This window comes from Varanus komodoensis, unplaced genomic scaffold, assembly GCF_004798865.1.
Source record: "Varanus komodoensis strain SLA01 unplaced genomic scaffold, ASM479886v1 scaffold2, whole genome shotgun sequence".
Classification (NCBI taxonomy): Eukaryota; Metazoa; Chordata; class Lepidosauria; order Squamata; family Varanidae; genus Varanus; species Varanus komodoensis.
This window is the reverse complement of record NW_025335568.1, coordinates 23,717,822-23,744,659: the sequence shown is the minus strand read 5'-3', so window position 1 is coordinate 23,744,659 and position 26,838 is coordinate 23,717,822. Positions and strand designations below refer to the sequence as shown.

Below are 26,838 nucleotides of genomic sequence, written 5' to 3'. Positions count from 1 at the left end.
GTCTCTAGGAAGCTAAAGCACATGCGAGGCGATCCTGATCGCGTTCGCTCGGAAGTAAGCATCGCCAGCTTGTGTTTAGGGTTGCAGCCGCCTTCGCTACGCCCAGCATCGGCCACCTTTTAACCCTGTGGCACGCCCATTCTGGAAGGATGGTAATTAGCGACAGTTTTGGCTTTAAAGGGCTCTTGTTGTCCTCCCTTCACGAAGTCGAGGGATTTGCCGTATTCCATGACATCTGTTTCGTATGTGTTCGTAACGTCAGTGCTTCTCCTGTTTTGCAGATAAGGGGTTATGGAGTCGAACTGTCGTAAACTCGTGTCTGCTTGCGTTCAGTTAGGTAAGAGAACTATTTCCAAATCAATTTTGCACACGGCAAGCATCATCGGCATTGCAATGTTATCGCGTCGGCATTTGTATTTGTGGGGTGCATATGTGTTTTTGCAAAAAAAAAAAAAAAAAAAAGCCACTTGACGGCGTGGGTGGACGCACGGGTGTGGCGCTTGGTGACAGGTACTTGGGGTGCTGGTGCTGCGATCCCCGCGAACAGCAAGCCACCCCATTCCTGGCACCCGCCGGGAGGCATGCAGTCTGATCCCTGCAAGAATTAGGGGGATCTACCTGAAATGACACTCCGACTCTCACCCTGAGCAAGGATTGGGATTTTATTTTATTTTAGTAAAAGCGGAGTGTCATACCGTTCAGCCCTCCCGTGCGAGTTCTGCAGCAGGATTTCTGGGATGAGGTCCCTTGCAGTGAGCGAGAATTAACAGGGCTTCAGTCTTAGAACTTCGGCTTAGCTGCCTTGTGTCGTGACTGCAACTGAGGACAAGGAGCCCTTGTTTCTAGAATAGCACCTCATGTTTAGACGTCCTCCTAGATCCGGTGTTTTGTCTCTGCCACAGAGATCTGAAAAGCTCAGGGCAAACATTGGCTTTGCTTAATGAAGACTGGGCCAGGCGGGGGGGGGGGGGACTGCTCAGATCCAAGAGGGGAAACGGGGGAGTTCCATGTCCACAGACGTGACCAATGCTTGCTTGCTTGCTTGCTTGCTTGCTTTCACACTCTTCTCTCTAAAGGTACTCTCCCTCCCTCCCACTCGGTATATATGTGTATATCCCTCTGCTGTGTCTTGCCCTGCCTGTCAATCTGTCCCTTCATTCTCCCAAACAACGACCCTCCTTCTCTTTCCCTCTCAGGGGTGCAGCCTTCTGCTGTTGAATGTCTTTTCTCCAAAGACTCTGATATTAAAAAAGGAGAATTCAATGATTCTCCAGAGAGCCGGAAAGAAGCTTCTAGCAGCAAACTGTTCGGCAGGCAACACCCCAGCGCCAATGGTGAGTCTGTCCACCCCTTTCTGGCCAGGCTTCCACTGGGACCGACCCGCTGGTCAACCCACCGGAGCCTTAGGAAGGCCATAGGTCTTATCTTGCATCACTGAGGTCAGGAACCTACACTTCGTCCCCTGAATAAAGTAGATGCCGGTAGCACCCTCAACCTGAATGGTGGGTGGGGGCGGGGGGGGCAGAAAACCAGGGGAAGCGCCCCTTGCTCTTTCTCTGCCTGTTAAAGCTTGCTTTAGCGGCTACTGCTGGATTTGGTGATGTTTGTGCACCCCCCCCCCCCCCCCCACCCCCACCTTTCTTCTCCCTGTTTTGCTTGCCTATAGGCTGTGCAGTGGCCTAAATGCAGTGCAACAGCGCCCTCTGCTGCTCAGGCTTATTGGAAAGGGGAGGGGGGTACTGGACAGAAATACTTGTTTGCCAAAGTTAATTTGGTTCGGGATTTTGTGTGTGAAAGGGAAACAGTTGTCTCAAGTTGTCTCTTCGCCCTGAGAGTTATTGCTAAGCAACCCTGCCAAGGCAAGGTGATGATTCAAAACAAAACAAAACACCCATTCTCATTTTCACTGTAGTCTGGGCAAGGACTGTCACTTAATGTGTACAAGATTTGTCAAGAAACATAGGAAAACTGGAACATTGTCAGAAACAAAGTTACGCCCTTCCTAACTGTGCTTTCCTGCTCATTTTATCCTATTATCTTATGAATATCTGGAAGTAAATTCTATTGACAGAACTAAGATGAAAGGTGCATTTTATTCACATAAATCAGTGTAAGTGGGGAAATCAAAGTATATAAAAATAATAAGTTGAAAGTTTCTATTTAAAGAATGCAGTAAGCTGTTTGAATAACAGAACTGTTGCTTTAATAATCATTCTGATTTCAAGGATGCAACAGCAGTAGCTTGAAGCATTTTTGGTACAGTTGTGCACTGTTTATAAAAATGGCATTAATTGTAATTGAGCTGTTTTCTGATTGGCGAGGTTGCACTGAATTCATTAGGGGCATTCTGTATTTTAAGCTAGCACTGGAATGCCACTCACATTGCTTTAAATGTAGAAACACACAATATTTAGATAATCTGATTATCAGGTCTTAGCCTGCAAGCCTTCTGATACAGTGTAATCCCATTGACTTTACTTGGACTATGCTAGTGTAAATGCACCAGAAACACACACTGAACTGTTGGGTTCTTTGTAGCTTGTGCAACTTCATAACAGTTCTTTTTCACATAGAAAATTGAAACCTGTGTAATTTTGAAAGCTAAAGACTGACAGGAAGGAGCTAGTTTCTAAAATAACTGTTTACCTATATCATCTTTAGCTATTTACCTTCTCACAAACAATTTTGCAAAATTAAAAATAACCCACATTGATATTCACCCAGAAATACAACCTTTTCAGTTTTATGGGGCTTGCTGTAACCTAAGTACTGATCGGGTCATGCTGTTAGGCTGAAAATGTTTGTCCAGTTACTTGGTAGTAAGCTCATTGTACTCAATAGGACTAATGTCTAAGTAGGCATTGTACTGTTACAGCCTAATCCTACACATGCCTGCTCTCATCAGTCAATCCCACTAAGTTGAATGGCACTTATTCCTAGGTTTACGGCCCTATTAAGACCTAGATGTGCTGATTCCACACAAGCATTGCATATCATTACGGCAATGAGATTCTCAATGCACCAGCGAGGCTGCGTCAGAAGCCTACCTGGAAGTACATTCTGTTGAAATAAATTGGAATAAATGCAATCTGGGAGGGGCACGTGATTTCGACAGTGGCTCCAAGATAACAAAGCGTGCGGGAGCCAGTGGCTTTTCACAAAGAAATAAGCTTAGCCGGTGAGCTTAGGTGATGCAAGAGCTGATCTTATACGAAAGTAGTATAATGCCGTCTGAAGTGAAGAGTTCATTGTTGGGTGTCACTTCTGCCTGCAATGTGCGCATATTTGCGACAGTGAACGCCTGTCTGTTGAGGAACAAGTTTCTTCCCTTGAGGCCAAGATACCTGACTTGGAGAAGCTGAAAAAGGCATTAGGAAGAGACCCTGGAGGGTGTGTTAGAGCAGGAATGGACAACGTGTGATCCTCCAGAGCTTTGGTCTACAACTTCCATCATCCCTCACCATTGGCTTTGCTGTCTAAGACTTATGGGAGTCACAGGCTCAAATATCTGGAGGAACACAAGTTGCCTGTCCATGAGGTGGACTCTTCCAACTCCAATAAAGGTATTGCTCATGGTAGATTTTGTATCCCCCCCACACACACACCTACTTACAGATCAGTAGCACTGCCTGTGCTTTTTTGTCGTCTTGTTAATGGGTTAATTGCCACGGAGAAGCAAAGAAGTTCTATGGGATGGGATAAGGTTCCTTTAGGGCTCTATTAAAGGGGTTGAGCGGAAAGGATGAATCTGCTGTGAGAAAAGACTGCTGTGACAAATAGAAGACACTCCTAAAATTCTGAGAAGGAGGCTGGATGATTGCACAAATAAAGCTACTTGTCTGAAAGCTTTTCTCGGTGGACGGATGACTTTCAGCTCAAAGCAAACAAGCAAAAAGTAAAGAGTTTTAAAATTGGAGGTTTGGGAAATGGTTCTCAGCAAGCACATTTCTGCCCCCTATTTCTGTCTTTACAGCAACCTATTATTGCATAATATTATGCTTGAATAAGCAGCTCATTTGATGGTTGCATTTACCTATTGAAACCAGTGACTGCTCTCAAAGGATGGGACCTTTCCTGCATTTTTAACCAAACTGGAACATGTTAAGGAACAACCAATCCATCTTAACCAAATCTGGGGTGCTCACCTGGCAGTTGATGACATTTCATATCCATAACTCAGACTTCTAAGCCCAGCAAGTCCTTCGATAAGAGAAACTCTTTTCAGGCTGAAGAATTTTCTTTGCTCTCCTTGCTGAGCAGCACATGGCTTTTTTTTAACCATTCATTAAAATCCCTTGGTTTGGTACCAATTCTTTGCACAAGGTCCAAAGGGCTATTTTTTTCACCACTACCCCAAATTAGAAGGGAAAGTGCTATGTACAAATTTAAAGACCACTGATTAAGTGAGTTGCAATTTGAAGTCTCTTGAAGCTGGCCACAACTCTTCTACAGAGTTCGATGGGAGAATGAAGGGCATGTTAAAATCCCCCACCCATTGACAAAATAGGATTTTAATAGTTCTTCCTTCTATATGGATCAACACACTCCAGACCATGCCTTGTACATTGAAAAAGAAAAATCATGGGAATACATTACCTACTTCAAGAGATGTGTGTGAATAGTGGACAAGATCCATCACTTCCAAATTCCCGTGTTTCAGTGGGGAAAGCTTTAGGGAAACTGCCTGCTATTGAAATAAATGAGACTGAGGAGCGTTTCCAAACGCTAAGGGGGAAAAGTCCCACTGACTGCTGACTCCGAATGCTTTGCCTGCACTATACTGGCAAATGAGTCCCTCTGGTTTCAGCAGTTCTCACTGACTACTTAAATGTGTGCAGGATTGTTGCCCAGCAAGAGAAGCATGGAATCCAACCAGCAAGAAATCTTCCCATTGAAATGAATGGGAGTTTTCCAGTACAGTTAACTGGCATCATTGAACTTGTTCCTGGCAGAGCTTCATTCATCCACAACTTTTTCCCTTATGTTTGCAACAATCTATTATTTTATTTGTTCTCTTCAGTCCTGCACCATCTACCAAATTTGGCATTTGAGGCACCTTGTAGAACCAATTTATTAGAACAAAACCTACAATAAAATATATTGATTAAGGCAAAACTCCATGAAAAACAGCACCCATCCTACCAGACCCACTGGATTTTGAAAGTAAGCTCTTTTGGGATGCATAGAGATGATTTATCTCCGACTCTTTTGTTTATTACTGAAAAATTGAACAATCAGTCTCTTGAAATATCCTCTGTTAGAATGCATCATCATCTGCATCAGCATCATAGTCATAAAGGCAACACTGAAACTGCAATTTATTTCTTTGCCTTTTTGATTCATAATTCCTCCTTGTTAAGACGGGTAGTAGGCCGGCAGTCTTAACAGCATTATGGGCCCCTACGACAACTACAACTACTGTTAATTTTGGAAGCTTTCCAATTTTCCAAGGGTTAACATACACAGATTAGTATGGGGCCCATGGGCAAGTGCCCATCAGGCCCGTGTGTTAAGACGGCCCTGGTAGTAGGGTTCTCTTTGCTTCTTTCTTTGATTTAAAAGGCAGCAAAAATGGCTCCATAGATTTTTCCACCATAGTTTGGGGTAGTTTCCAAGCATTGGAATTATCTGGGCTGCCCAAAGGAGTATAAAGTGCGCATTTAGAGAAAAAGAGGCCCCCTGGTTGAACTTCTAAATGATTAAGGCAATCCTATATATTTTTACTTCAGTGCGATTTATTATTGAGCAAACATCCATGGGATCGCACTGTATGATTCAATCCTGGAACTGACTGATCTAATAATTATTTGTATGCATTGATTGGTTGTAGGGGAGGTGGTGTTGAACACCTCTGTGCACAGCGCAATGAAAATGCGAGCATCTTGCTGTGCTGCTTGCGCAGATTCTACCAAGCAAGATCTCTTTCAGTGGATAGTCGGTTCTAGCGGCACAAGCTGGGACTTCAGCCTGCACATAGCAAGATGCTGGGGCAGAAGCGCCCTGATGACTTCATGGTGTCCATATTTCCCAAGTGGAAGAATGTGCAACTGGGTCCGACCTGCTCAGTAGGAAGGAAATTGCATTGAGCTCAGACTGCACTTAAATTTAAGCCCTCAGGAAGCTCACTAAATGCAGTTGGCAGAGATTTATTTTAAAAGTTTAATTCATTGCTTTAATGCAAGCAAGTTTTAAGGTAGTTTGAAAGGGGGTTAGAAGGTTTGGTAATTTTTCCATCAGATTAATTATTCTTACCTGTGTAGCGCTACTAAAATGCTGTCCCTGAATTCAGGGCATCAGCTGCTTGTTGTTTTTAATATTAGTGCTTCAAAACTGTGTATCCCATGTTAGCTTTACCTAGAGTAGACCTACTGAAATAGATTAGCCTTAGCTCAAGTCTAAAACTAACACTGGATGCAAACCTAGAAGTGTACATGGCCAACAGGCTATGGAAGAAACATCCTGTCTCTAACAGAGAAGAAGGAGGGATGCCTCTTATAAGATATGTCTTCTTCTTGCCTCTCCTGTCTTCTAAAAATTTTCTTAAAACAAAGAACATTTTTCAAGACAAAACTATTTTGAACATGAAAAGAGCCTGTGGGATCAGACCAAAGGCCTGCCTAGTTCAGGATTTTGTTCTCACAACAACCAGCCGGATCATGCCCATGAGAAGCTCAGCAGCAGGACATGAATGCCACTGTAGCCTCCCAGTCCTTTTCCCTAGCAAGCGGTTGCACAGAAGCACAGAGTGTCTGATATTGATAGGAATATATAGCCATCAGGAGTAGCAGCCATGGACAGCCTTACCGTCCACGAATTTTCCTAATCCCTTTGTCAAGCCCCCCAGTTCATGTCCACTACATCCTACAGTAGTTGTTCTTTCACTCCTTCCCATATGCAAATATATACAGCTTAAACATATGTATTGCCTAATTGATTACTCATCCAAACTGCGCAACTAATCAACTAGGATATATTTAATTGGATAATACTTGCTTTATTTTAAATCACTGAAAAAATCGGGCGAATAATGCACCTTCAACTGCCATTGCGATAAATAGGAGAGCTCAGCAATCCTTACTATATCTCCCACTGAAATTAGTAAGAACTACAGAAATGACCTATGTGTATTTTGGTATGTAAACCTACCAGAGTTCAACAGGACTTGCTTCCAAATTGGTGTGTGCTGAACACTGGAGCAGTCTAGTGTCTCATCAAACTCCACCAGTAAATATTTAACCTTGTGCACACTTACCTAAAAATTAGTTCCACTGAATTCAGTTGTAGTTACTCCTGAACTGGCAAATATAGGGTTGCACTGTAAATATAAATAGATAGCAACTTTACATTTAATGCTTAATACTTAATTTGGTCTCCATCCCGTCCACTGCAGAAAGTCCACTTACCATGCAATTTTCTACATGTCTACTCAGAAGTAAGGCTCATAGTATTCAATGGAACTTACTTTCAGGTAAGTGATACAGGACTGCAGCCTTAACCAATAAAATTACAATTCTGATCCTGATTCTTATTAAGGAAGTAAATTCCATGACACTCTATGGGATTTAATCCCAAATAATTGTCTTGAAGTTTGAAGTGACAGCCAAGAAGTCATCCCAACAGCCATGTAATCACATTCCACAGCATTCCACACAATTTAAACCATAGGAGTGAACCTTTTCTGAAGCATCCCTGAAGTCTTGTCAAGTAATTTTAAAAGTGAATACTTTCAAGCATGGGCAGTCTCTTTTCTTTGTCATTAAGTAGCCACAATTGGACCACATATGCCTCTGGAAATTAGGAGCCTTAGCTGTTCACTTTTCATATCAAACTTGAGCCCTAGGCCTGCTTTCTTCTAGAAAATAGGGAGTGTTTTGCTTCCAAGCATACTTTCTAGAGAGTAAGCTGCATTGAGTTTAATAAAATTTTGTTCTGAGTAAATGTGCTTAGTTTTGTACTGTTACTTAGGAATAAATCCCTTGGAACTTGGGGGAGCTTCTATAAGAACATTTAGGGTTGATTTGGATTTAAGGCTGAGGCGCTAACTGAAGTGATTCAGTCTTTGCTTCAGATAGTTATGGCTAGCTTTCACGGAAGGCTGTCTTCCAGAGTGGTTCATAGTTACAAGAGGTACATGTGCATGAGTGAAAGGGGTATTTGCAGCTCATCATTCTAGCTTCATGTTGTGGCTTTTTAATAAGTGGAGAAGAAACAAGGACATATAACACAAAAACAGTTCCCACTCCAACATTTTCTTTATAATCTGTGTCTGCTTCTAAACACTGGATAGTTTAGCATTACGATGTTAAATGGGGAAAAAGAAAAAGACAGACTACCATAGTGCTGCATGGATTGACTTGTTTCATTGCCCAAGTTGAGTAGCTGGCTCTACTCCATTTGTTATTGCAGGAGCATCAGAGCCACTAGTGGGATCGCTGCAAAGAGCATCTGATGATATCTCAGGCCATGGCATTGTCTCCATCTGTTCCATGGCTCTGGTCTTGGCAGGGAGAATGAGTTAATGATCCTTCTAGCTGTGACATTCATCCACCTAGTACTAGGTCCACAAGTACCTGGATGAACATGCTAGGCCAAACCAGTAAAACAACAGGAGGGGAAGCCAGGATTCATACCAGTGTAGACCTTTGTAAACTGCCATGTGTAGACAGTCTACACTAAGAAAATGAGTGAAAGGAGAGCTTAAAACTAGGACAGCCGATGAAGTGCTGAGTTTCTACTGGGGAAACTCAGTTCAAATACCTACTGTTATTCATTAGTTGTGAAGTGGGCAAAAGAACTGCCCTGACAGGTTAGACCTTGTGCTTTCCAGATTACAATCTGGGGACTACATTCCCCCTCATCCCTGGCCACTGGCCATGGTAGCTGAAGCTGATGGGAGCTGTAGTTCAAAAACCTGGAGAGCACCAGACTGTCTGTTGGGGGTGAGGCAAAGATCCAGCATTGTCTAGTCCTGGCCATGATCAGCCAAATGCCTCCTGAAAGCTCTCAGGCAAGCAGAGGATGAAGGAAGCCATCTCTTGCTGCTTTTTCTCCAGCACCTGCTTATCAGAGCAATCCTCCCTCTGAACGAGGCCAATGCTCCTCATTGAGAAGGTTTTGTTTTTGGCTGTTACACCTAAAGGTGTTACAGGACTGCCATGAAAGTTAACATGACATGAGAAAGTCAGTTGCTTTGGATAATGGTAGTGATGGCAGCAGTGCTGATGGCAAAATAGCCCCACCGGAATCAGCCTAATTCCTTTGGAATTTTTCACCAAATGCTGTGCAGGGAAGAGAAAGAGACACTCTGGGAGTTAAGAAGGGCTGAGAGCAGCTTTATTTCATTTTATTGAAGGATTGAAGGGATCTCCAGAGCAGAGCTGCTGAAGAATTTAAACAGGAGCAAGTGAGTGGAGAGCAGGAAAAGCAGTGGAAGAAGCAGAGGAAAAGGGGGGAGGGTTACTTTTGACTCCAGACAAGGCCACTGTGCCGAATAACCTGCAGCCTTGCTTCCCTAGCCAGCCCCGGAGCCTTCCCACCTCCAGTTCCCAGGGCCAGCTGTGCCACCAGCAAAATCAAATGGAAATGACAAGTCATCTATGGCTTCTCATTCTCTCTCTCACTTTCTCGCTCTCTCTCTCAATCACATGCACGGTCCAATTGTTGATGATCATCAGATTCTAATATATTCAGCTGCGGTTAGATCGACTCGAGAGGAGAGGGAGGGAGAAAAGTAGAAGGAAAGCTTTAGTCGTGAGCAGGAATATTCTAATGCAAGAATCCGATGTCTCCTTAATCTCATGTAAAAAGCTTTGTCGCCTTCCTAATATTGACTGAATGGGTAATTAATGGCTCTTCATCTAGGCGAATAACCAGTAATCCGAGATAGGCGAAAGACAACAGGTCTGCTGGAGACCGGGCAGAAGCGCCAACTGAGTAATTTAGCAAAATGAGGGCACGCAGGAGTGGGAGATTTGGGGAGATCGTCGGGAGGTGGGGAAATAAATAGCAAGGCTGGAAAACACACCGCCTCTGCCAAAAAAGAATAGTCTGCCTTTCTGTCCATCCATCCACCTGTCCTTCCTTCCGTCCTTCTAATTCTCAGCTCTGGGTAAAAGGGTAGGGAGATCTGTTTTTTTGTTTTGTTTTGTATTTTTCACTTGTCCAGAGAGCACCGAAGAGAAAATTGGTTCTTCCATCCCGTAGTGGCAACTGTGAAAACAAAGAGGAGAGCCTATTTGTTCCAGATTAATCAGTGGCCCTGGCTATGACAAGGGATGGCAAAAAGCCTTTTTGATTTGGGAGGTGTGATTGCTGTTAATGCGCATCTAGATCTTGCCAAAGCAGGTTTCAGCTAAGAATGACAAGCAGCCTCTGTAACACAGGGGAGAGTGAGAATAGCATGGGTGTTAAAGCCAACTGGAACTCCCTTCGTGAAAACAGGCAGCAAAGGTGCCTGGTGGGATCATCACAGCATGGGCCCACTTTCCTTTCTACTGGTTCCACTGCTGAAACATGGCTGGTGAGTCACGAGAGAGACAACCTTGATCCCTGTGGCCAGATGATTTTTTTGATCTCTGCAGACCCTGTAAAATATCTGCCTATTTTTTCTCAAACAGTGGACAGCAGGAGCTATGGTTTGGTGGGCCTTAGGTTTGCAATATTTATTTATTTTACTTCTATACTACCAACAGCCGAATGCAAAGAACCCACACTTGGATATAGTCTGAGGGCCTTCAGGTGCTGGTGAACTACTATTTGCATGTGTAAGCATGTATGTATGTGTTACCTTTCTACACTTCTCAATAGCAGAAGCTCTCTGGGCTGCTCACAACAGTTAAAATCATAAGGTACAGCATAATGAACCTTGATATAAAGTTTTTTTAGTGTAAAACTGCAGTATAAATTCCAAGTAAAACTTAGTAGTAGTGCAAAGATTTAGAAACAGACAATCACATTTCTAAGCAAGAGACCATGAAAGACTAGAATGCCTGTGAAAATAAGATGGTCTTCTCTGGGCAGTCAAAAGATTACCACATAGCTTATAAACACCGGGCAAGTCTATATGGGAAACTCATTCAACACTCAGAATGCCACAATGGAAAAAAGTCATCTTCTTAGTAGCCTAACAGCCACCTACCTGCTCCACTTCATTTGACAGGCCTTACAGAAGGCCTCTGAAGTCAGTGTTAAGGTCCAGACAGACACTTAAAAGATGAGCCCACTTTTCAAGTAACTTGGCCCCAAGTCCTTCACAGCTTTAACTCATCCCTCAACACAAGTTTTTGCTCTTGTTTTGTATTCTCAGATGCTTTATGCTAATATTTGGTTTTGTTAAAATATTGCAAAAATTAAATTACATAAAATTAAAAATGGTAAAAACAAACATTGGCCAGGCTAACTAGGGATGATGGGCATTGAACTACAACCATGCCTGTTCAGTTTTCCTTGCTTTAATATAACACTCTTTGAATGTCCTTTTGTGTGGTGTTTGGGCTACATCTTCCTGGGCTCTACTGCCTCTCTTCAAACCGGGCTTCAGGGTTTACCATGAGCTCATTCTGTATGCTAAAGTACACTATGGGCACTGCACAAGGTTGGTGAAGTCTTTGACCTGGCAAATCATTTCTGTAGTGCTGAATCCAGATTTGGTGATACTAAAACCAGTAAAATCAGTGTTGACTCCCCCTTTGTGGTTTCTTGATTGCTTGGTCAAGCATCATAAATATGAGAAAGGATTTCTTGGGGCTTTGGAGCTTTTCCTTGCAACATTTCCCCTTACGGCACTCTGGAACAGTCCTCCTAACTGTTTGTTTTGCAACCTATAAGCAAGAGATCACTAAGCCTTACGGAAAGGATCAACTCAGTCTTCCAGGTGTAAGCCCCAACTGAAATGAGCAGACATTTCAAAGGACACACAAGAACACAAGAAAAGCCATGCTGAATCATACCAAAGTCCAGCATTCCATGCACAAGGCAGCAACCATTTGCTCACAGGATCATCCAAGCAGATGCTTACAGACTCTCCACTTCCTCATCAACTCTTGTATGCAGGTATGCCCCCTCTGGTGAAGGAGGCAACACATAGCAGGAAATGCTAGTCTCTGCTTCCATGAACCTGCCCAAGCCCTTTTTAAAGCCATCTAAATCTGTGGCCATCACTATGTCCCATGGCTCCCATGGCAGTGAATTCCATATTTTAACTATATGTTGTGTAAAGAGCACAACCATCTTCGTTTTCTTTCCTCAAATAAAGTTTCCTTTGGATGAAGGACATCCTCCACCCCAAAGTCGTTATCTGGGGAGAATTCTCATGTTTATGAACTGTGATTCAGCATGGCATTGAAGGCTACTCTTCTCCTGTCCCCACCCCACAAACAATTGCATTCACATAGACCAGTGTGAAGCCACCGTGGAGATATGTGTTGCAAGGTTTTCTGAACAGAAAGAATTGGTTCTTTGGCATGTGATCCTGCAGAGGGGAGGGTGTCTCATGTGGACAGGCTGGACTACCTCATGAGCGGACCGTGGTGAGCGCTTGTCTCCAAGACTCAGTATAACATAATGGTTAGAGTTTTGGACCTAGCACCATGGAGATGCAGGTGCAAAATATAATTGTAGCCTAAGATATTTATATTATGTACTTCAGTTATAGTATTATTTATTCAAAAGTTCTGTTAGCTCATTGATCGTTTACTGATTTCTGGAGAAATTTCCTGATATTCCTTTAGGAATTCTCTTTGAACTGTACTTGTCCATCACAGAATCTGGTCTATAAATCAGTTAAGATTAAATATGATGCTTTAATCAGAATCAATGAAACTAATCTGGTTTAAACCCTACCACTTCACTTTAACTAGGTCGAAGCTGTACACTTCTTCATATCTTAATTTTTATTTTATCTGAGCTTATTTCATCTAGTGCTGATTTTTATAATAATAAGTAACAATATGTCTATGTAGATTTTTATAGTTATTAACCACACTTGCTTAAAATATCAGTGACTGTCACTGATCTATATTTCTGAAATTCTAAGTATTGAAATATCACTGAAATAATATTTTCAGGCATACCAAAAATTCCAAGGCATAACCATGTTTGAAAAAGGGTGTACAACAGCTCCATAAGCAGGTGGCGGAAGTGATGACTTTCAAACAGGAATGTAACAGAAATTGGCCCAAGATTAAGGTGAGATCTGAACAGACCCACATTTCTAGTGCTGTGTTGGGAACTCCATTTGAAAGATTGCTCGTTAAAGATCCTGATTAACCAGGACACAGTGGAGGCCCATTTGCCCCATCCGTAATTAGAAGTGACCATCTTGCTATTTACATTTCAGCAGAAGAGTACCAAGTGAAGGATTTATTCATTCAGTCCATCCGTCTTCAGGGATCAAGTGTAGAAAAGGCAGGTTGAAACCAACAAGAGTGGCCTTAGGGAAACCAACAAATGGCTTTAACAGGAGCAGCCACTGACTTAGTGCAGGTCCTGACTGCTGCAAACTCAGGAAGGCATGCGTGTGTGAGAGAACATGGCTATGAGCATCTAAAACATAATAGGTGCTCATTTGAAAAGAACTGTGCATCGCCATTCTATACAGGTTTACTGAAAATGGAGTCCTGCTAAATGAAATAGTGACTGTGCATGAGACTGTAGCATCAGACTGGATCCAGGAGGAAGATGCCCCGCAATGATGGCAATGGAGCTTGCATGGTCCCATTTTTCTCAGTGGACTTGCACAAAAGAACTCTCCATCTGCTCCTACCTTAGACTGAACCATATGCAGCTCTCCATTGAGTAGGGAAAATGCAGATTGCAAACAGGGAATGAGGAAGCATATGGGAAAGCATGGACCTCAGGATGATGAATTAAGGGATCAGTAGAACTACTGCTTATAAGTGCAATAACAATCACCTTTCTCCATCCAGACCAGAACCTGGTTCTGGCTGATTCAAAAAGGAAAATGCAGTCAAGGCACACATCCTGATCTAGGTCTGGATGAAAGAAAAGGGGTTTCTTGAACGTGTTTTCCAGAGCAGCTCAGCTCCCTGCAGCCAAGCTCATAGGCCATCCTTTTCTCACCCCGGAGCCTGTTTTAACCTCCTGTCATCTGCTGATTCTTGTCTAAAAGATGTGAGTCCTCCTAAGCCCTCTCTGAATGGGCTACTCATTTCACCCACAAAGACCGGCAGGAAAATTCAAAGGCTGCTGGACAGAGCTGTGTGGGCTATCGGAAAAGTACCACAGCTCAGCAGCTAAGCATGTTCTTTCCATGCAGAATGTCCCAGGTTTAAATCCTGGGAGCTCCAGCGGCCATCACAAGGTAACCAGGTGCCAAAAACCTCTGCAGAAAGCTATTGCCAGAGTGGATAACATGCAGCTAGATGGACCAGTTGTTGGAAGCAGCAAACGTAATCTCCTTTCCTTATTAAGACACTTTTGAAGCTGGTGACACAGCTTCAGGAGGCCTTGTGAGTAATGCAGATGTTTTTACTAATTTTTATTATATTTATACTTAAACTTTTCTTTGTTGGTTCATGTTATTTTGAGTTTGGGGTCCATTTGCACCACCAATATATATTGACTGGATTTTCTACAACCCTCACTCCAAGCTTTCAACCAAAGAAGAACCAGGTGATAAGATGGGAGGATCTCCAAGGTGAAACCCAGAGGCAATGCATTAATCACTCTCCCTACATGATGGAAGTTCCACTTTCCATTACTCCACTTGGTCCCTTCAATTTGGCTAGTAGTTATTGTGTAGTTCACTGAGCTGAACAACTAATCCAGTTGTAAGACTTATTTTAAATACATTACCTATTACCTTGGAAGTTTTCAGTGATTTCAGTTGCAGATTCTTGGAAGCATATTCCATAAAAGTCAATGGGATTTGCTTCCTAACAATTCTACTTAAAGGCAGTGCAATGGTTGCATTTTTGTTTTGTTTTGGGGGGTTTGTTTCTTTGTTTGTGATAATAAGGCCAATCATTTTCTACTGTACGCATGCGTGCACATGTGCTTTTTTACTTTACAGTCCTATTCACACTTTACTGGGATTATATTCCAATAGTTTATTTTTGAGTACACAGGTACTTACATGGAGGTAACCTGCACTGATCTTCCTGCCAGGTAAAGGTGTTTAGAATGGTATGCAAACTGTAAAAAATTAACCGGTTCCCTAATCCTTGCCTCCTCCGAAGTAAAAATATAGTAATCACCTTCTTCTGACTACTGTGGCCATTAACTAATCTGTCTCCCTTATGTTTTAACCTCCGCACCATTTCTGAAGTTAAAGAATAGGGTTCATATTTAGGCTGACTTAAAACGCAGATTAGTTCTGCTTAACACACTGTAGCCCTTGTACAATACGCTCTGAATTAAAAAAAGAAGTTGAAATGCATTGTTGCAGGCAGAAACCAGTGTTCTTATCTGCATTAGCAGTTGCAATGAATAAGGAGAATGCAGTACTGCGGATTAGGTAATGTGGATTGAAATTCTCTATTTCTGCGGATTGAAATTCTCTATATGGCAATAGAGAACTGAGTCTGGCCAGCTTCCCCGCTCTTCTTGCCAAGGTTGCTTTACTGACGGTAGAAAAAACTTCCACTCTAGACCTGGGGTGGGGGAATTTTACATCCCACTCCCCATAGCTCACCTCCCCTGGAGTGGCTGGCTGGTTTCTTCCTTTAACGGCAGCCATTGATTAAGAAGGGCTTCGAGGGATTTACATGGAGTGTGAACCCCCTTAGTAGCCTCAGGAGGTTAAGAAGAAACTGGGATATGATTAGTAAACAAATTGTGCAGCAAGGTGCTGGATTCTTATTGACTTACTTATAGGTCATCCACTGCCGGTGCTAAGGGAGAAACTATTTACTTTACACATATACTTTATGATCTTGGGGGAATTAGAGGAAATTCAATAAGAAAACCGCTAGAATCGTTTAAAACCCCCTGTTTAAAAGACTTAAGCAAATTAGAGTCTTATCAGATTAATGTCCTCTACAAATGTAGGAGTATTGTCTCCATCCAAATGCTGTGGGGTCTAAGAAATGGTGTGTGTGTGTGTGTGAAGACCGACTTTTTGCCAAATCTCAGGGATAAACCACGTCATTTAAACACTGGATAATGAGCAGAATGTAAATTAATTTGACCTTCTTTACCAACAGACGGCTAAAATAATATGTAGAGTTTAACGATAAGTAACTGAAATTGGGTGAGAAGAGGTACAGGCAGAGTATCCCAGAATGGGACTGCCCCCATTCAGAAAGAGGTGGGTGGGGAGTGAGCTTTGGCATAAGAGAAGGATGCTCAGCCATGTGAAATTGTTTTCTCATAAATAGTAATCAAGGCGACCCTCTAGATTGTTTGAAGGCATTCTGAAGATCAATTCATGTCTACTAGCTATGTGTTAAGAAACTTTCAATAGGGTGATGAAATCATAGCCAGGAGATGCTTCTGCTGAGGAATAAGTAGATTTGATAATTGCCCATTCCAATCGGAGAGGTAGTTATTCTGGATTAGCTGACTGTGTGTATGGGATCCTTCCATTGTCTAGCATGGACGCCGTGCAAGAGAGAAATCTGGCACTGTGTGCATTCGGCATTGCGGGATCCGCTGGATCAGAAGTATTTTCCCATCTCTTTGATTTAGGGGAGAAATGGCGGGTCTGATTTTAATCCTCTGTTTAGAGGAGAACCACTTTTTGTCATTGTGGACTCTAAAGGGACTTTCTAGTCAGGCAAATGGTGGAAATGATTTTTCAGTAATTCTATTCTACAGTTTTATTCTAATTCTACATTTCTATTTTCATTCCCTTATATTTTGTAATATAACACCACTTGTTAAAAAGGAAAACCAAAGAACCTTAACAAATCATGTATGCAGAGCCTGATAGAAATATTAAATAACAGCAGCATGGTTTCTACTGGAGTGTATAAATCGAATAATTCTCTCTGTCTGAGTATGGTCACATTTGTTTGGCTTAAGATAAGTCCTATTTTCATCATATCAAAATTGTGAATAGGGTGAAGGGGGAATCATTCCAAGAGGGGAGAGGAACTAAAGTTTTCCTTGCTAGTAGTGACTCAATTCAAATTCTAAAACCATTTATTTAGATATGAGTCCCATTGACTTAAATAACAACTATATGCTTGCTAAGTGTTGAATTAAACAAGTATCAAGGTAAACAAAATGCCTTAATCATGTGGTCTATTTCTATGGATTCTCTATTTTTTCTCATTCTGCTTGTACATAATCTAGGCTGCAGTGCTATATACCAAAGAGCCTGGAAGTAAGCCCGAGGGCGATTTACTCTGGAGCAGACTGAGTAGGATTGCATGCATAATTAGATATTCATAAGTATCTCTAACAAATACCATTTGGGAATTTTAAAAAATAATTTACAAGATATATACATCGAGATAGAAGTTTAAGCAGATAGAATGTTAATTTTTTGATCTAATTGATAATGAAATAGTATTCCACTGTCCATCAGTTGTTTATGTATGTTTGCTTAATAGTTTATTGGACCTTAGGCTGAAATCGTGCACCTACTTACTTCTGAGTAGGTATGTATAGGGTTGCACTGTACCTTTTCCAATGAGCATCTTTAGAATTGAGATATTAAACCGTAAACTTCCCCCACAAAAACCTCTTCCCATTTAGGTATTAGATATGAAATAGAGGTTTTAAAGGTGTATTTGGCTGAAGAAAAAATCCTGTTTTTAAATCCTGCAGATTTTTACATACGTCTGTATTTATGATTGTCCATATAAAATACTTCGAACGAGTAGAAAATCACTTTTTTGGAAAAGACAATTTTAAGTTGTCGTGTCTGGGCCAGGCATTCTAGTATACTTTTAATCATGTTCGGGAGAATGAGAGGGAGTGAGACTTGTGATTAAGAGCCGCTTCAGCATTTGTGGTCTGAAAAGGCGAGGTTTTCTCACTCTTTCTAATGGTGATCTCCTTTTAAGGCTTGCCTTTGCTTTTGGTTTTTGACTTTGTCTCCTAAGCGTACAGTTTCTCTTCTGAGTCATTTCAGTAAAGTTCCTGAGATGACAGCATACATTCTCGCGGCTGCGGGGTCTTCTGAGCATACCTGGCACCTCTCAACGCCGTTGAAAAGCGTGTGCGTGTGGGGAGGGGGGTGTTCTGGGAGCCCTCTCGCTGGCTCCCAGAACCTGCCAGGGCGACGCGCAGCCCTCTCCAAAATAAACGCGTCTTAACGCGTCGTGCAGGTTGAAACCTGGGGCAGAACAGACGCAAGGAGAAGATTGTCCCGGCCCCAGATTCCTTTCCGCTACCCCCCTGCTCTGGTTTTTGCTCTGCTGAGATGCATGCGCTGCAAGGCAAGAGGACCTCACTGGCGAGGAGGCAGAAGAAGAAAAAGAGAAGAAAGAAATTGGAAGAGAGAACGCGCGAGGGAGAGAGAAAGAAAGAGAGAAAGACGTTTAATTTAGCCCGGCCCGGAGCTTCTGATAGGCTGGGCTTATTATAGCCTTCGCTCGGGCGTAGCGCCTTCTGATTGGCGGCGCGCCGCGTCACTCTCGGCCTCAGCGGCTAGGCGAGGAGGCGGGGGCGGGCGGAGGGGCGGGAGGGGAGCGCGAGCGGGCGGCCGGGTGATATCACTGCTCGGGAAGGCCGCCTCCGGGTTTAAGATGTTAGGCAAACGGGGGAGCTGCTGAGGCGCTGCGAGCGAGGGTGCACCGCTCGCCCGAGCGCGCAGTGGCCGGGAGGAGCCGGGCGCCGCGGAGCCGGGCTGCCGGGCTGGGATGCGCCGCGTTTCGCTCTCGCCGCCGCCGCCGCCGCTTTGGATCTAAGCCGCTCGACCTGCGCCTGTCACTCTGGCCCAGCCCGCGCGCCCGTTGGCCGCCTGGTGATTACTGCTGCGCCTAGAAGCCCGCCCCGGGAGTGTATCGCGGAGGGGCGCTTCGCTCTCTTTCCACGGCGCTGCTGCTCTCGCCGGGGGCTCATGCGGGGCAGCCCGGCGGGGGACTCGGCGGCGGCGGGGGGGCGGGCGGGGGGCCACGTCGCTTTGATCCCTCGGGCCGGACCGCCGAGCGCGCGCGAGCTGGAAGCGACACGGTGCGGCTGGCCGGGGCGCTGCTCCAGCTGCCGCTCGCGCGACTCCTGCGCCGCAGACTGCGGCTCTCCGCTCCGGGGGGGCGCACACGCGCACGGACACGCACACGCACGCACGCCCGCCCGCCCTCCGCGCGCACCGACACGCTCCCACCCACCCACGCAGCCGAGCTTCTCCGCCAGCCCGCGGCGCCCGGCAGTTCGGGCTGGATCCCTGCGCCCGATGAACTGCCTGAAAGAGCCGCTGAGCTTGGAGCGGCTGGGAGCCGGGAATAAACTGTGCTCCACCTCCCCATCTTCCACCTCGTCCTCCGCCTCGGCCTCCTCCTGCCACCACCACCACCACCACCACCACCAGCCGGCTCTGGTCATGGCTTCAGCCCTGACTCCCGGGCAGCCGCGATCGGCCTTGGATTCTGCCAAACACCGGCTGGAGGTGCATACCATCTCGGACACCTCCAGCCCCGAGGCCGCAGGTAAGAGTCTCTGCCGGCTGCACGGCTTCGCCCCTGCTCTCCACAAGCACCACCAACCGAGGGATCCCGCCCCCTCCTTAGACTTCCGAGGAGGGGAACTGGGAGGATGGGATAGGGTCCCGATCCTGCGCTGCCTTGCCGAGGGACGCAAGAAAATGTTTCTACTCTCCCCCCTCTCCCCGTTCCCCGGTGTTACAAATGGCCCTGCTGTCGAGTCAGATTCTGAAAGGCGTTTGGCTGCTCCTTTACTGTCGAGAGGAAAAGAGAGCGCAGGCCCCCGATTCCACCTCCAGGGACAATACGTGTGTTTGCTGTGGAGAGACTGTAGCCTGGAAGCGAAGGCAGCGGGGCTTGGGGTGGGGGTGGGGGGCGGGGTGGTACGGGGCGTTCATGAAAGACTGCCAGAGCGACAATTGTCACTGTCATTTAGCCGGACCATCTCGGCATAAAGAGCAGCAGTCGACTCAGAAATCTGTTTAAGAACAAACAGGCTCTTCATAGAACTACACAAGCTGCAGTGGGATAAATATGTTCGGGGATCTATGGGGTCTTGAGAGAGACTGCGAGCCAGCCGAAGTCTATTGGATCTGAACCGAGGGAACCCCATAGGTGTCCAAGAGGCTAATCCTTCCCATAAACCCCATTCAGCACAACCGATCGTGGGTCGGGCGTGCTTCTCAGGGAACATGGCTCGGCTCAGCGGCATATCGGCTTCTGTCGGAGTATTTGTGCTTTAGCTGGGGAGGCCCTGTTGGGCACAGCGGGGGCTTACTTTTAAGAAGATGTGGGCAGGATTTCCGCATCTGTGGGGTGGATCAGAAGGACAATTTCTCATTTTTTCCTAGTTGGAAGTAGAAGAACCCTGGTTTAAATAAATGATATTTGCTGTTAAGTACATACGACAGGACTTGCAGTCTCATAGTACAGATACCTATAGTTTTACCTACAGGAGTTAGCATGCATTCATTGCAATTAAAGTATGACATCTCGGCCCCTTTCCAAACGTCAGCTGCTGTCAATATACTCGGAATGTGAAGAGGTTTTACCAGGCCATTCATACCCCTATTCACTTCAATGGGAATGTACCAGTATCAGGGGAAGGTAGATCAGCCCACCAATTTCGTATATAATATTTAGCATAATTTATGTTCTATCCCTGCATCAGAAAAAGGTGGTCATGTCTAGATATGTAAGTGTATGTATAATTACCATTCGCATGGAGATCCTGATGCGCACTTCTGATGATGTTCTCACCGGGTAGCTTTTAAAGGTTTGCATGCGCACACCATGGTGCCTGATACAGGCACAACACAGATCATTCCTGGTGCAAAGTCTGTGGCTAGACAGTATATCCTACATTACAGAAGCTCTGTCGGTGCAGAGCTGTACCTGTCATTCCTTAGGTATAAGCGTTTAATTGCAATAAAAATATGGCTGGAGAGAGAGAGAGAGAGAGAGAGAGAGAGAGAGAGAGAGAGAGAGAGATCAGAGGAGCAAACCTGAACCCATGTCACTGATGAACTAAGGAAATAAAGATTATATATCTTAAACATTTTAGAGGAAGTATATTTTAAGATAAGTTATTTTTATTCCTGTGATGTAAAGCCCATGCTTCTGGAAAACCTTTCTCTGCGTGCACGCAGAGACTGCATCAAGATGTGTGGGGCAGTGTCTACTATCGGTACATACACGGTACATATTAAAAGGCAGAAGGCATCATGTTAACCGAAGCGCTTTGGACTGACGCTGATTCACATGCTCAGTCCTCTCTACTTTTCCTGGGAAGTGCGTGCCATTGATTCCAGTAGCTTAGGGACGCAACCTCGCTTCGCCAGTTCGAAGCACGCAACTTGACAACTGATAGCAATGGGATTTCTTTCTAGGTTGGTTGGTTTGTGCCATATGAATCCTAAACGCGCTCACTGATTTCCAGTGGATTTCTTCCCTGGTTTGTTTAGGATCGCAGCCTACGGATGGGGTTTGTCTACTTCCCAACTTTTTAACAAAGCATATTAGTTTGATTTCCCTTGATTTCACTGGAAAGGACTGGCTTCGAAGTAAGGGAGAGTAGAATGGCAGCTGTTTCCATTGGCTTGCTTCGCATCTCCTCCGGCTCAACCGAGTCGTGAATGGCGCCAAATGCGGGCTGTTGTCTAGTTAAGCGAGGCAGCCAAGCCATTTGGATCGTTCTCCTTCTCCGTTGACCTCCCCTCTCCTCTGGTCTCCTCCCCCCCGGAACAAAAAACCAGCAGCGATAGGCTGTTGATTGGAGGGTCCTTTGCTTTGCAGAAAAAGACAAAAGCCAGCCCAGCAAGAATGAGGACGCGGGCGCCGAGGATCCGTCCAAGAAGAAGCGGCAGCGGCGGCAGCGGACTCACTTCACCAGCCAGCAACTGCAGGAACTGGAGGCCACTTTCCAGAGGAACCGCTACCCGGACATGTCGACGCGAGAGGAGATCGCCGTGTGGACCAACCTCACGGAGGCCAGAGTCCGGGTAAGCCCCGGGACGCGCGCTGCTTGCGCGGCTGCCTGGGCGGGGAGGGAGCGCCGCTTGCAACCTGCGGCCGCGGCGGGCGGCCGCGTCGAGCGAGTCCTCAGCGTGGCCGGCGCAACGCGGCCGCTTTCGGTTTCGCCTCCCGCGAGGCGGGCTTTGGCCCAGGCGCAGCGCCTGGCTTCTCGCTGTCAAGCGGAGATGTACTGCCATCTCCTCGAGGGATGATGGATGGCCCCGGCTGTGCAGCGCGCTCCGAACGAGATGCGAACGAGCGGAGGGGAGAGTCGCCAAGAAACCGAAGTCAGGGCAAGCTCCGACGTGCGCCCAGCCGCACGAAGCCTCTGCTCCGTCCCAGGCACCCGCGACGTGCCCTGCCCTGCATTCTTGCGCCCCCCCCCCGCTCCCTCCGCTTTCACAGCTCCGGTGGCTTGCCCTGCGCCCCCACCTCCTTCTCGCCTTAGATTTATGCTTCTCTGCAAGGGCCAAAATGTTGCAAGATCGCGCATACCCCTCTGCAAAAACTAAGGCGCGGTACCAAGAATACAGGTCTCCAAGAAGGAAGTCCCATGAAAATGAATGGGGCACTTTCTCGGAGGTCTCCAGCCCTAAACTCCCTTTCTCTGCCAGGGAAGGCAGCGGGTTTAAAACTCTGCGAGGCAGATGGTTTAAAATCGGACTACGATGTCTCTCTGGAATGCAGCGTCGGCCTGTAACTCGAGGCTACCTTACTCTAGAGCAGGGGTTTGGACTACAACTCCCATAAACCCTCAGCTAGCACCGCTGTTGGGCAGAGATTATGGAAGTTGTCGTTCAAAATGTCTGGAGGGCGCCAAGTTGTCTATCTCTGCCCTACAAAATAATCCTTTCCACCTATGTCAAGAGAATCTGAGGCCTCGGGCTGCAATTCTCCGCATCTGCTTGGAAGACACTTCCACTGAAATCAGTGACATGGTGAAATAAATGGTACATACCCCATGGCTAGCTAAGATGTGCTGGAGATGGTAGGACTTTTTTTTGTCTAAACATGTATAGGATTACATCTTAAAGGAGAAAAAACTGCTCTTTTTCTTCAGTGTTAAAAAGTGAGGATGTTTTCCTGGAAGAAAGTGAGAAAGAATGTGCAGGGAAATATGCAAAGTAATGAGGATTTACTCCAAGGAAGTGAGAATGGGACTGTAGCATAATTAGCTAAATGCTTGGATTAAAGTTCCACTCACCTCTATGTTTCTTACTTCCAAACAAGTGCTTTTAGGAATTAAATGTAACAGTGGAAAATGTATAGTTTTGCAAGAAACAAAATGCCTTGAAATAGCAATATAAAGAAGTTATTGGATTAATTTAACTTATGATGCTTTTATTTTAATGAATCAGATTTGCTAAATCCCAAGGTTTTTAATTAAAAATATGGGGACTGGGGCTCAGCTGTTTAGTGGAAATAAGCAATGAGTAATTTAAAAAAAAAATCCAAGGAGACACATAGGAACCTGGTCATATTGGCTTTTGACTTAGCTCACACTAAGTTCAGGCTGGAGCCAATCTGCAGCACAATCCATGCATGTTTACACAGAATTAAGTCCTACTTTTCCAGTGGGATCTACTCCCACATTAATGTACATAGCTCTGCATCCTCAGGCTACTGTCCTAAATCCAGTGCACTTCCTTAGTGAAAATAAGGGGATGTTGAAACAGAGATTATTGTGACTCCTTGAATACCAAGCAATTTATTCTGGCATAAGATGCTGTGTATTCCTTACTTATAAGTAAGGAAACTTGCTCAGGATTTTATGACATTTTGATTGGTATAAAAGGTATTCTGGGGTTTGGCTGTTGTTTTTAAAAAGACCAGCAGGGATACCTACAGTGTATGTACATGTGTATACACGTGCACATTCAGATTATATATAGAGAGTGGGGGAGAGTTTGAAATTAAGAGAGAAATGCAATTGGAGTTAGTGAGATTTGCAAGTCTCTATTAATGGGAATTTTAATGCAGTGGGGCTTACTTCTAAGTAAGAATGCACAGTAGAACAGCCCTGAATGCCAAAATCAACGTGTGTGAGTTAATGAGTTCATAGTGGACTCTTAGTGCAAAGGGAAAACAACGAGACTAAAAAGTTCACCTTAAAAATGAGGTTGCCAATTTGCATTGGAAAAGCCAGCTCTGCTTCCTTAAGAAGCTTGTGCTGTGTTTGTTTGTTTTTCCCCAGAAAGAGTAAGCAAAAGTCTTCAGCTATGAATTGTGCAGGCCCTGATTTTCAGCTTTCTTTCCCCCTCATTTGGAATCCAGAATGGCCATGTATATATAATTGAGAAAGATAGATATAACATCTGTATAGGTAGAAATTAATCAGCATAAACAGGCTAGGCTATGGGTTCTTATAGGTGTATGGCGTAGTGGGAGAGAAGAAAGAACGGTCCAGTTGAAAAGAGAGATTTGCAATGTTAAACGGGCAGGGTAAACAAAAGAGGTGTCCTGCAAGGGCTCGAATCCACATAGTAACGTTGCAGGAGGCGGCGGGCGGGCAAATCAGACGTGGGATGTGGATTGGAGAGGGACACACGCCTTCGCCATTGTCTGCGCAGCGGAGGCAGTGCTCCTTCTTAACACGTCTTGAAAGGGCAAACTTCGCCAAAAGCACAGGAGTATCAGTTGAGGTGGACGTGTTTGGGCTTTACTGATGATTAGCACATGAAAGAAGCTCTCCCTTTAACAAGCTGCTGAGGTAAAGATTTATGAGGGGTTCCCCACCCATTACTCATTATTACTATGATTTTCTTTGCGCATTTGTACAAAGAAAATATTACTGGGCTGTTGTTGCAATCTGTTGCTGGTTCTTTTGTTTGGTTTTGTGTCCATGTTCCTTGACTCTTTAGTCAACTTTTTAGAAGGCTGGGGTTGGTAAAGATGGATTTTCTTGGGGTATTTCTAAAGGAGGTGAAGGAGGCTTGTGGTTGAGGGGGAAGAAAAGTTTGCCATCCCTTTTGCTCATGATCTCTGCTAAGAACAAAATGAATGGCTCATGAACAAAATGAAAGCTATGGCGCCAAACTGGGGTGGAAACTAAGCGGTGGAATAGAAGATGTTTTCTTGGACATGTGTCAGAGGTTGCTATGAATTATTTGAACCCTCACACTATTAGAGATATTTTGTCCTGAGTAAATAATGCCAAATCAGTCTCATCCACAACTCGGTTAAGCATTTTCGTCCCTTTAAGGTGAACGAGGTTGGCAACTTATTGCTTGCTTTCAGGGAAAGAACAAACAAAATGTACTTTATTATCTGAATGTAAATCCAAACTTAACTGAGTTTGTTTATTTGGCTATAAATATGTTAATACAGGCAGAGAGACAATACTTTTGGCGCCATAGTTCAGTGTGTGTCAAATTTGTTGTTCTCCAGCCAAAATAGATTTACTTAGAAGTCTCGCTGACTTGTGTGGGGAACCCAGCAAACAGGCATTCAGCCGATCTTGTGCCGGTTTCCGTGGGGTGAACTCCCAGTCAATTCAGTGAGTGCTAGGCCTACGAGCTGGCCTTAATATTCCATCCCCGGAGCGCAGTCGGCTGTGTGTTTACTTGAATAGGGGCTGGCTCTGTTAAAGAGGTGCTTGCTTCCAAGTGGAGACCCCGGGCTCGCAGCCCGGAGACCCTCTTGCACGCACGTGCGCGTGGGAGGCAGCCCCACTGAGTTCAGCCAGAGTTGCACCCGGTGAGAGTCAGGTGAGGCCATCTCCAGGCTCGCAAGGGTTCGCCATGGCGGCCCCAGGGATATCTGCGGGAGCGCCAGAAGGCAAACCGTCCTTCTGGGAGCGGGAGCTGAGCTTTGCCTCACCTGCTAAACAAATAACGGTGTGTTTCAGCACGAACACTCCCATCCTCTTCCCCCCGGGGTAAACCTTGCTCGCCTGCCCTCCTTTCGACTGAGTTAGCTGTCCAAGAGGCGGCTTGGGGTGGTAGCTGTCCTACTCGTGTCCTGCGGACGAGCTGATCCAGCTCTGAAGGGACGCGGGCAGGATCCCCGGGCCCAGCCGCGGGGGGGGGGGGGGGGGGGGGGGGGGGCCCCCCGGCCGGGGGGGGGCCCCCCCCCCCCCCCCCCCCCCCGGCCCCCGCTTCCCCCTTTTTCCCCCCCCCCCCCCCCCCCCCCCCCGAAGGTTTGGTTCAAGAACCGCCGGGCCAAGTGGCGGAAGCGGGAGCGGAACCAGCAGGCGGAGCTGTGCAAGAACGGCTTCGGGCCGCAGTTCAACGGGCTGATGCAGCCCTACGACGACGTGTACCCGGGCTACTCGTACAACAACTGGGCCGCCAAGGGGCTCACGTCGGCCTCGCTGTCCACCAAGAGCTTCCCCTTCTTCAACTCCATGAACGTCAACCCGCTGTCCTCGCAGAGCATGTTCTCGCCGCCCAACTCCATCTCGTCCATGAGCATGTCGTCCGGCATGGTGCCGTCGGCGGTCGCCGGCGTGCCGGGCTCGGGCCTCAACAGCCTCAACAACTTGAACAACCTGAGCAACCCCTCGCTCAACTCGGCCGTGCCCACGCCCGCCTGCCCCTACGCGCCGCCGACGCCCCCCTACGTTTACCGGGACACGTGCAACTCCAGCCTGGCCAGCCTGAGACTCAAAGCCAAGCAGCACTCCAGCTTCGGCTACGCCAGCGTGCAGACCCCGGCCTCCAACCTGAGCGCCTGCCAGTACGCCGTGGACCGGCCCGTGTGAGCCGCGCCGCGCCGCCCCTGCCGCTGCGGGCCTGGGCGTCGCGCTTGCCGTCGCCGCCGCCGCCCGCCCCCC

General features: G+C 45.9%; 1 protein-coding gene across 2 annotated transcripts; it reads left to right on the top strand.

Moving 5' to 3' along the window:
* The first annotated feature begins 291 nt into the window (after positions 1–291).
* Positions 292–26,766, top strand: PITX2 (paired like homeodomain 2). Of its 2 annotated transcripts, XM_044429045.1 has the most exons (4): positions 292–337; positions 1,197–1,334; positions 21,846–22,051; positions 26,203–26,766. In XM_044429045.1, exons 1-4 carry the CDS (start codon positions 292–294, stop codon positions 26,764–26,766), a joined length of 954 nt encoding a protein of 317 aa, XP_044284980.1. The 2 variants fall into 2 exon arrangements, with proteins under 2 accessions (XP_044284980.1, XP_044284979.1); XM_044429044.1 differs by lacking the exons at positions 292–337; positions 1,197–1,334 and adding an exon at positions 19,304–19,556.
* The last annotated feature ends 72 nt before the right edge of the window (positions 26,767–26,838 follow it).

Bases quoted from the DNA above. Each gene is read 5' to 3' on its own strand.
- PITX2 (XM_044429044.1), top strand. From the start codon at position 19,304: ATGAACTGCCTGAAAGAGCCGCTGAGCTTGGAGCGGCTGGGAGCCGGG. The intron at 19,557-21,845 runs GTAAGAGTCTCT...TTTGCTTTGCAG, and splicing joins CTCCAGCCCCGAGGCCGCAG to AAAAAGACAAAAGCCAGCCC. The intron at 22,052-26,202 runs GTAAGCCCCGGG...CCCCCCCCGAAG, and splicing joins TCACGGAGGCCAGAGTCCGG to GTTTGGTTCAAGAACCGCCG.